At 36.8% G+C, this 10,949-nt stretch overlaps 1 protein-coding gene across 1 annotated transcript; it reads left to right on the top strand.

Annotated features, from left to right (window-relative positions):
* Window positions 1-8,793: 8,793 nt before the first annotated feature.
* On the top strand, window positions 8,794-9,683 carry LOC115629281. Its single transcript, XM_030525715.1, has 2 exons — window positions 8,794-8,924; window positions 8,998-9,683. Exons 1-2 carry the CDS (start codon window positions 8,877-8,879, stop codon window positions 9,562-9,564), a joined length of 615 nt encoding a protein of 204 aa, XP_030381575.1. The 5' UTR covers window positions 8,794-8,876; the 3' UTR covers window positions 9,565-9,683.
* The last annotated feature ends 1,266 nt before the right edge of the window (window positions 9,684-10,949 follow it).

Raw genomic sequence — 10,949 nt, 5'->3', positions numbered from 1 at the left:
TTTGGCTCTCCAAAGAACTGGCTGTTTGGTAACAGATTGCTGTGTAATGCCAAAACATGTATTACAAATCAGGTAAATGGAAAACACATGCGTCTACTATTAATGCACATAAACGCGTTCTATATGTACTTAGATATGTATTTGGAGCTGAGCTCATGACGATCATGCACATTCCCACTAATTTGTTGACAACCGTATGAGTTCTCGATTTTGTAGCTTTTCACGAGTTCAATTTTAATTCCCAGTATCCTAAAGGGTACCTTTCTTAACTGGGAACTGTTTGATAGGGGATCTTAGACTGATACTGTGGGGATGTTTATTGTGGAATAGCGTTGGAGTTTTTGCTAATCTTGTGGGTACCATCAAGGGCGTACGCAGGGGGCGCAGTATTTCGCCTTAAATGCAACTGAGTTGGATTTGTTGAAGTTTTTTCATTGATCATATGAATAAATCATCGTTCAAAGTTTAAATTTTTAGGCTCCTCCTTTGGTAAAAGCTGCATACGCCCTTGGGTACCATGAATGTCATCTATTTTGTTAAAAACATTTTGCAATTTCTCTGAAGTTGAAACGTCCTTACTGTGGATTTTTCAGCAAGATAATGACCCGATACATACCTACAGGGAAGCGAAGGAGCGATTCGGATTTTAAACAAGAGAGAATAAATAGCCTGTACTCTCCACAAAAAAGGAAAATATAAAATAAAAAAAATTGAATTAATATTAAATTTATGAAGAAAATATATTTAATACATATATATCATCGTGTCTATGCGTGTTTATATGCGTGTATGTATGCGGAAAAAAATTGAACCAAAGCAGCAACAGCAACAACAGGTGCAATTTTATTTATGGCTATAACTTTCTTCAGAATTGACCTATCATGATGAAACTTGGCACAAGGATACATAAGCACTAACTGGATGTAAAATTGATTTCAAAATTCCAAGAAATACGGAAGTTATAAAAAAACACGGATTGAGGGAAAGTGGGTGCATCAGAATAAAAAAAATTAACTTGACCTGCCTAGGACTTAGGGGAACCTCGATACCAAGTTTGGTTATTCTAGCTCTCGTACTTCCTGAGATCCTTGCGCTCATACAGACAGACGGACGGACGGATAATAATAATATAATATATGTACTTTATGGGGTCTGCCACGCCTCCTTCTGTGTGTTACATACATTCGCATAAAACTGGTATAGCCTTTTACCCTTTGGGTACCGGCTATACAAATATTATTATGGAGTGGCCTGCACAATCAACGGACATTAATTCAATAGAACAGCTTTGAATATATGTTCTTAGAAAGGAGTGAGAGATGCATACTAATTAAATTCACTACCCGAAGGGTAAATATAGTATTTAAGGTTTGTGGAAAAAATGGAACAGGAAGAAGGAAGCATATCCGACCCTAAAAAGTATAAATATTCTTAATCGGCATGATGATGTTCGTCTGTCTGGACGAGCGCCAGGATTTTGGAAACGGCTGAGCCTACATTGACAAAACTTGGTATGTTGGCTACATGAGTTTTTTTTATTTTAAATAAATGTATATATCTACTTTCGTTTTTTAGTTGTGTTAAGATAAGTTAGACGAATAAAAACTGTAGCAACATAAAGGTAATGGCGTGTTTTATTAATAATTAATAGAAGCGCTGTGATATATTCATATTTTCTAGTAAGTGTATTAATAATGGTTTATCGATCATAGTAATTATTTTCTGAACAAATTGCGATCTGCTTTGAGTGGACCCGGATGAGCCCCAATGAAACCCATTATACAGGGATTGAAGTCATGCCATTACACACGGAAATTTTCCAATAAGGTTCAAAAATGTCGTTATACTTAAATGTATTTGCCAGACAGCGTTGTCTCGTGGCTAAGTCAGTATTTGGTGTAGACAGAGTGGACTTTGATTTAGCGCCAGATATGGGGCAGCTGCTATCAAAGTTAGCCAAAAATAGTTAAAAATTTAGCGAACATCTGATTTCAAATTGCGCGCGTCATAATAAATATGCAGAGCTGCTTTTTGTTTGCGCCCCAGCACCCCTGCGTGCTGGCGCCATTTTGGGAGCGCAAGCGACCAGGGATGCCAATCTGTTTTTTTCCCGTCAAATCTGGTTGTTTTTGAAATTGCAAGAAAATTTCGGAAATTGTGGTTTATAGGAAGCGAGATTTTGTCTTTTGTTTTAAATCTATTTATCAAAGCTTGGATTTATTTTGAAACGGTGGAGGCAGACGGGGACTTTAAACGCTCAGAACAATACATATTTGTCAAATAAATGATGATGTAGTTTTTTTTTACGAAAAAATCATATGCATGAGCTAGAATTTCCTGAACTGCGTGAAAATAGGATCTAGGAGCGATCTAGACATGTCCATTTGTCAAAATTAATGCAAGATTGGGGTAAGAGTAGAGCTACAAAGAAGTCTGCACTAAGCTTCGTGTTCTAGATAATGTTTGCGTACCGATAGATGGACCCTTTTGTCCGGACATAGGAATTCAAATAGTCTTCTTTTACTGTTACGATACAAGGTACAACCATATTCACGAAATGCTAAACGAAAATCACCTAAATTCTCAATTTATTTCTGTTTTTAAAGAAAACAATTTTTTCCCAATCCTTATTCCCCGATGCCATCGATACGGTCGCTTTCCACACTTTCGTAATCTATACTGGCTGCGTCACTCACTGAATCAGAGACGATCCTCAGCATTCAACAAGTTTGCTTGCGAATTGGTGTGAAACCGTTTTATCGAAAAATATTACACACATAAGATATCTTTGTGCAGAATTTGGTTTCTCTATCTCTTATAGTCTCTGAGATCCAGGTGTTCATACGGACAGACAGACGGGCAGACAAACTGGTAGGGCTAGATCGACTTGTCTTGTCATGCTGATTAAGAATATACACCTAATTCTGTTTTTGCACGGTCATTATTTATACGGTTTTGATTTAACACGCTTTGAAAATTAAAAATGTTATATAGTCGTATAACCGACTTTTTTTATTCAGCACGATTCATTTTGCATATGACCAATGGCTTCTTTACACTATTTTTTTAGGAGCAATCTACCGTGTAAAAACAGAATTAGGTGTTATACTTTGTGGGGTTTGCCACACCTCCTACTGCCTGTTACATTTAATATAATACTCTTGTCCTTTCCATGTACAGAGTACAAGTATAATCATTCTATAAGCCGGACAGATAGTTCTAGACATATCCTAATCAGTTCTCTGCAAAACCAATTGGTAGTGTAGAACAAGCCCCATTTGAAGCCAACATCGAGTCAACAGCTCATGCTCTTTGGACATGAACGTATGTTTTAAGTATCTGTGCGACACTTAGTAACAGAATGTCGTGTTTCTCTTAAGCTTAGACATAAAACATTACGTAGTGGCGCAGTGGAAAAGAATGCAGCAACCGACAAAAATTCGTATTTGAATTCAGTGTACATTTCTGATAAGAATTCGATTATGCGATTATGCTCACACAGTTGTAAGCTAGCAGAAAATGCTTGAATACCTCTTTAGTTGCTCTCACATAAGGAAACTGTTATACACGCGCTAAATGGCTCTTTGAGTTTAACAGGGGTGTTGGTTGATGTTATATTGCGAATGAATTACTAATTTATTTGCACATAATTCATTAGTTATTAAATTAGTTAATTAAGAAGATTTGCATAGTTCATTTAATTATATTCAACATCCCCACTTGGAATTTACGAACTACTTCTGTTACTCTTCATCTTCTGTTGTTAGATCTTTCTAGATTTTCAGTGATCCCTACTACAATCATCCGTAAGCATTCTCTGATTCTAGTTTTAAATTGCTTGAAATTACGTCGCATTTGTTAAATAAAACGGCGCCCGCACAAAAAGAAAAGCCAAAAAGGAATAGAGGAAGCAGAAAGAAATGAAGTTGGGCTCTTTGCTCTGCTTTAGTCTGGCATAGCACATGCGCTGAGCTAAGAGAGTAATTTTTGAACAGTTTTCTCAATTTCACGCTCTCTTAAGATCGGTACAAACAGGAGCAAGGCAGTGGAGTTTACAAAGCTGTTAAATGCAGTTCTTTTTGCGGCTTAATAAGATGTGACGTCACATGCTTGAGTACCGAATTTGTGAATAAATTTAAGCAATTTTAACCTTTTGACTTGTATTTGTTATTATAAATTTAGCAAATATATGTATCTGCCATTTAAGCTATGGGTCAAAATGTATATTTTTATTTTTAAAAAATATTTCTAGTCTACAAATTCGATAGCATTCGAGATATGATGGGGATAAGAATTCTTAGCTCCCGTTTAAGCCAACCGATCTTAGATACAAACTATTCCAAAGACATACTAAAGAATTCCAATAGATTTACAGTGTTCACTCAGTCTTGCTGTCGGATCTTTACGAGTTTTCCCACTATTTATAATAGGAAAATCGATCGAGGTTATCATTTATCTAACCTTGTACACCTGTCTACGTATACACGGAAGCATTTGGTACTACTTGTAATATTAAATCTTGCAATAAGATGGTTTTAGACTGGTTCGGCTTGAAATTATTTAAGCTAACTTACTATGTTGCTAAGGCTTTCGATAAACGGGCTAAGCCAAAAACACAAGTTTATACTAAATGCCATCAAATGTTCACAGACGGTCGGGAAAGACGAACCATATCCAAAGCGACTAAGAACATCGATTAAAGGATAACACGTTTAGCAAATTATAGAACTGATGGTTAAAAGACGTCACTCCATTAGAGACATTGCTGATGCTGTTGCCAGTTCTAACGGATAAGTCAACACCATTTTAATAGAACTTTTGTGCCTCGTAAAAGTGAAATCTCGATTCGTAACAAAAACACCGCAACACTGGCACTTGCTTTTCAAGAACAAGAAACATATCGTTCCACAACAACCGCATTTCCCTGATTTAGCTCCGCAGGACTTCTGGCTATTTGATAAATTGAGAAGGCCACTTAAGGGACAGAAAACGGATTTCTGTTTTACTTTATCGGGAGCTTGAAAAAACGTTGGCATATGCGCATTGCATCAGTAGGGGATTACTTTGAAGGAAAAATAGTGATTTTGATGAACAAATAACAAAATTCCGGATATAAAACGATCCAAATTATTACATACTAGCGTCCTGCTCTTGCTTCGCACGGGTATTTTTACAAAAATTTTAAAAATTTTACCTTTTATAACACACACTAAGAGTTACTAAGAAGGAGTGAAATTTATTTCGGATATTATTATTTTAATGATTTTTTGTTCGTTTTTAGATTTTTTGCTATTCTTATTTGACGTTTTATTTTGTGGTAGCAAAATAAATTGATTTTCAGGAGCTCCGACCCGTGAAAGGTCAACATACAGTTCTACATTGCTTTCGTATGTCGATCCCTACTAATTCGAAGGCTTGGTCTTGGGACTACCGGAAATTGAAGCCATATAAATGATCAAATGGGATCATCGGTATACTCGGTATCTTCGTTATATGAGCTAGTTGACCAGTTGATGCGCCATTGATTAGCAACTATTATCACTTAAATAGTCCTGCAATTCCTTAATAAGCAAACTCGTCCCATTGCACATGCTTAGAAGGCTTTAATTTCTCAAAAGCATGATTCCAATTCCGAATTTTACCGTCAATTCATGTGGCGTCAGTCCAGAATCGGTGTCGATCGATTTGTAATTTTTTTTTGGCTGGGGGCTTTGAATAATATTGCCTTAAATTTAAAGTGACAATGTTTCGAGGATGATTATGAACTAACACCATGCTATTCAGGGGTTTTTTAAGGTAATTTTTTTACACCTTTGGTTACATTATTGGCGTTTCAGTAAGGATTCCATTCTTTTTTGCAAATATAATATAGCCCATGTTAACCGTCGATAGTGTAGCTTCCCAATAGTGAAAGAATCCATTGAATCGTTCCAGTAGATTCGGAGCCTTTTCAATTCAAACAAACAAACAATCAAATCTTTTCTTTTTATAATATTAGTATAGATACATGCAAAAATGTTTTTTCATATTATATATCAGTAGTGTAAGCGTAAACCACACTTTACTAATTGATTGTGAGTTAATAAAATGCTTATCTATCTCTGGCTTCAATAATATTTTCCACCTGAGTCAGCTAAATTTCAAAGGACCTCTGAGGGTATTTCGTTGCAAAAACAAGTGAGCTCGGAACTAGGTTCTTCGTTGGTTTTAGGTTTCTTCGTTTCTTTTCAGTTACATAAGAGACCACTCAAGATGGCCAGTCTAGAGTTGAAACGCAATGTCCTGTTGCAGGATTGTCATTAAGGGCACTCAAATATTGAGTGCGGGGAACCAAGTCATGTGCGCAATGCATTCCCAGAACAGGACGAACCTTTCGCTAGTCCGGCAGTCTTAAAATGAATTTTTGTTTTATAGAACCCTTCAAATCTTGTAATCTTTTTCACATTTTAATGTCCCTCCCATTGTATTGTATGTACCTATGCCGTAAAATCTTGTTCTACATTTACGCTCACAGGTTGGAATCTTGGCCGACTTACTCGATTGATCTGCAGTTTGCGGCATTAGATACTTGTACATTTTTCTTAACCACCTTCCACCTTCTGACGTCACGACAGCTCTTAGATTTCCTGAATTGAGAGTGCACTGCGTTAGGCGACAAATTGTATCCAGCTTGGCCACAAACTCCCTTAACTGGGCCAAGGTTTTAAATAATTGTTAAATCAAATTAATGCCAAGTAAAGCTGTTATGGAAAAATGGTGTAAGTAGCACTTGAAATAAAAATAGTAAGTAAGCGTAAACGACTCCATAATGCCCTTCAACCCTTCGGTACAGGGTAGAACTAAGGGAATGTAGTTGAACTTAAATATGAGCACACATTTGTTTTTAGAGTGGGTACGACTCTAGCATTCGATTATTGTTTGGCTGATTTGGACTGATTTTATAAGACTGTCTGATTAAGGCCACTTAATACAGTTTGTTTTGAACAGTAGTGAATTGAATTGGCACGGCCAAGGCACTCCAGTTGGCTTGTCAAATGCCATTTATCTTTGAAATTGATCAACTACAAGTAATTCGCGATTTACACCTGCACTTCGCACCTGCTCTTGTCTTTTTGTCAATTCCAGAAAGTATTTATGAAGCAACTGTGACTTTTCAAGAAACTGTTGCTCTAAACTAATTTATTATTAATTAAAAGTATTTATAGAATTAGCTGGGGCTGCTATGGAAACTATTGACAACAAGGCTAGCGTGTATACCGAAGAGCCCATTCGTTCTTGTTAGATCGAAATAAGTTCTGATTTCTAGATTTATGCTATAGCTGGCAAAGCAGTAATAAAGGATCTGCCACAAAATCAGCCATTACTACCCTTTATTTATTTATTTATTAACTTACAAGTACCAGATTACTTAAAAGTTATTAAGCTAGTCATTACATATTCATTTCGATTTAATTCAGTTAATTATTAATTTAATTTGATTACAATTTTAATTTAGTTTTATTTAACGTTGAATATTACAATTAATCATTTTTACCATTTGCCATAGTAGTAACTATTATATAATTCTCATTTTGTATTATTAATTTACTAATACTTTGTAACTTTTAAAATTGTTGCATTTATGTGTTCTACGAATGGAAGTGCATGATATGTGAAGTGTAGGGTATTTAGATGTACACTGACAAAAAAAGTTGCAAAGTACAGATGAATATTTTCATATTAAATTCAATGCTCTACTATTTCATATTCAAAACAAATATAAACATCGTAAATTTCAATAAAAACATATTCAATTGCTGATTTAAATATGAATAATATTCAAAACAAAGTGAAAATCCCTGTCATTAAAGTAAAAAAGTTCAATTTAATGTTGGCCCATATTTAATTTGAATATGCGCCCACTTCAAATGACAAATAGTTACATTTATTATATTCTTTTTTTTATTGAACTTTAATTGAAATATATTAATAGTGATCTAAACTATACAAAAGACATAAAAAAGGTCAAGACAATTCATTGGTAAGAATTAATAATCAAAAGAATTTGAAATTTATTGTACATATGTATATATAAAATGTGTATTATTGAAAAGATGTTTAATACAGTAGAGTAGACAAAAAAGTGGGAGAATTATTTTATAATTATAAAAAATTATAAAATAAACCCACGTCCACATCATCATTTGTGATTTAATACCGTGGCACTTTAAATTTAAATTGTAATATTCAAATTGAAATTAAGTCTACCGAAACGATGGTGCAAAATTGCTGGTAAAAGTATTTAAATGTACGTGTAAATATTTACATTTACGTGTTTTTTTTTATCAGTGTACTATACTATTGCCAGTGAGCTTGAGTTTTGAGTCTAAAGTGCGGCTCGCTGATAATTGTCTTCATATATTATTTGTATTTAAGTAACAAGTATTATTTTTTGAAAAATTTGGCTAAAACTGTGCTTCTCTAATTGTTGGCAGATGGACCAAATGTTGATTGTGCTTCAGTTTGTGGCCGTTTGGGAATAGGTCCGATCTGGGAGCACAAGATCAACAATACAAGTATTTCCTAATGCAGGGCATTTCAAAATTTAACGTGGCTTCTTTGTTTGTTTAAGTCGTGCTAATGACAATTAATTGTACGTATGTAGGAAGATAACAATTTTTGAGAGCCCCCAGCGATTGCCGCCTTCTTATTGTGTCTGCCTTTGTTATCAAATTGATGGCGGTTTATTGGACTTCACCGGGGAATTAAAAATCAAAGAAGGCTCGAAATGGGGCGAATGATAAACAATGTGTTGGGCAGCAGTTCTACAAGTATAAAAGCCGTCTGCCGACACCAATTGACCGGAAAGTTCCACCGAAACTCTTCAAGTAAACAACATGAAATTCACGCTGTTCGCGCTTTTTGCGGCCTTTTGTCTGCTCAGCGTTAGTATTTGTGGCTTTTTGCAGTGAATAGAAGGTCGGGAATAATGGTACTGCGATTTATTCGTTTGATCAGGTCAATGCTGGCACTCTAACGGTCGAGACGCCTCGCGATGTGGACTTGGAGGCGCCATTCCTGCCCAGTGATGTGGCTGCAGCGGGAGAGGTTGATGCCGAACAGTTCTGGATCTTCTCGAGCGTGTGGTGGGCCATCAAGACGAGTCTGCGCACCCTGAAGGGCTTCAACTGCATCATCAAGTGGGTGGTCGGCATCAAGGCCAGCGCCAGTCAGTTCAGCGCGGACATTACTGGCTGTGGCGTCACTGCCTCCAAGGATGTGACCAATCTGATCAATGCCAACGTCAAGATAATCCAGACCTGCAACGACATCATCAATCTGCAGAGCAACATCTGCAACACCACGTCCGACGATCAGAAGATCAGCAACAACTGCGCTGTCAAGACCTTGGCCAAGGTGTTCTCCCTCTACAAGCAGGTCAAGAACGCCGTCAGCCTGGCCAAGAAGATCCCACAGACCGGTCCCAATGCTGTTTCCTGCGTAAGCGATGCCGTCAACACCTTGACTGCCTACTACACCCAGTTCCCACAAAACATAGTCGCCTGCTCCAAGCTGACGAGCTAAACATCCAACCCCCGTATCGACTGTACTCCCCTCTTTTTTTCTCGTTTTTTTTTTTTGTTATTTTCTTTGTAATCTTTAATGCTATCATTATATAAAAACGATAATCAGGTGCACCGCAAGGCCCACGCCTTTCAATTGCCGCTTCAAAAGTATCTTCAAAGTGGCACTCTCGAGTGAGGCTAATGCTCGTATTTAGCCAAACGTGTGGGGATTGCAAAAATGATGGGTTTCTGAATCTTTCAGATTTTTCGTAATACCCTTATATTTCTCTATCTCAATTTAAAATTTGATAAAATATTTACATTTGTAAGATGTTGTGTACTATACTTGTAGTATGGAAAGGTGACTGGTTAATTGATGGCCAGAAGGGCAGGTCTAGCGGGTGGGCTCTCCCTACTATTGCCAAGAGAGCCGAATCTGCTGCTGAGCCTAGCTATTTCATTTACTTGTATGATGTACGGACACCCAGTTGCTGATGAACGTCCTTAAAATTTACGAACGATTGAGCTTTGGAGATCGTTCTCAGTAAGCTGCCTTGGAATCTTTGCAGGATTGTAGTGTATGATATCTTCGACTGGCTTAAGCATACTCCTATATAGCTATATCCTTTTCCTCAGTTTTAGCTTAGCTTTTCTATTTTGTGGTTGAATTCTTTGCGCTTAGCAACAATGTTGGGTTTCCAGGGGGGTGAGACCCAGATATTTGATTTCGTCCACCACCGGAATGAGAGCGGAATTTAGACTTTAGAGGGACGATTCCTCTATTAAGAGCAAATATGGTTGACTTTTCTGCGAAGTCACTTGCCGAAGCACTTCTGCAGCCTCGTTGGGGCATCAAGAATTAGCCAGGAATATACAGTTTCATCCGCAAAGGTTGCAACCAGGAGGGATTCTTGTGAATTAACGGACATATCTGAAGTGTACAGTAAATTCAAGATTGGGCCAAGGACACTGTGTTGAGGGACTCCAGCCATTCAATATTATTTTCTCCAAATAAGATTTAAGGTGCATCTTGAGTTCGAAAACGAGTTCAGCAACCCACACAGAAATGCAAATTGTATTCGAAGTTGTTTATATTTTCGTACTTCTGTGTCTGGCCGCAGTTTTCAATACAAATAGACATTAATTCAAATGTGTGTAATACTTTTATTTGATTCGATTAATTGAGTGTCGCCCGATTCGGTTTGATAGGTCATCTGTTTTCAGAAAAAACAAGTACAGAAGCTAAAGTCGGATGACCCGACTTTGAAATAACAACAACAACAACAACAGCTGCGGGCACTGCTTGGTCATGTATACATATATGGCTATAACTTCCTGTTAAATTGGCTTATCTGTATTATATATTAAACATACATACATACATACATTGTATGGCATACGGAC

This window comes from Scaptodrosophila lebanonensis, unplaced genomic scaffold, assembly GCF_003285725.1.
Source record: "Scaptodrosophila lebanonensis strain 11010-0011.00,11010-0021.00 unplaced genomic scaffold, SlebRS2 tig00000138-arrow-arrow-pilon, whole genome shotgun sequence".
Classification (NCBI taxonomy): Eukaryota; Metazoa; Arthropoda; class Insecta; order Diptera; family Drosophilidae; genus Scaptodrosophila; species Scaptodrosophila lebanonensis.
This window is presented reverse-complemented; position numbering and strand designations above follow the sequence as displayed.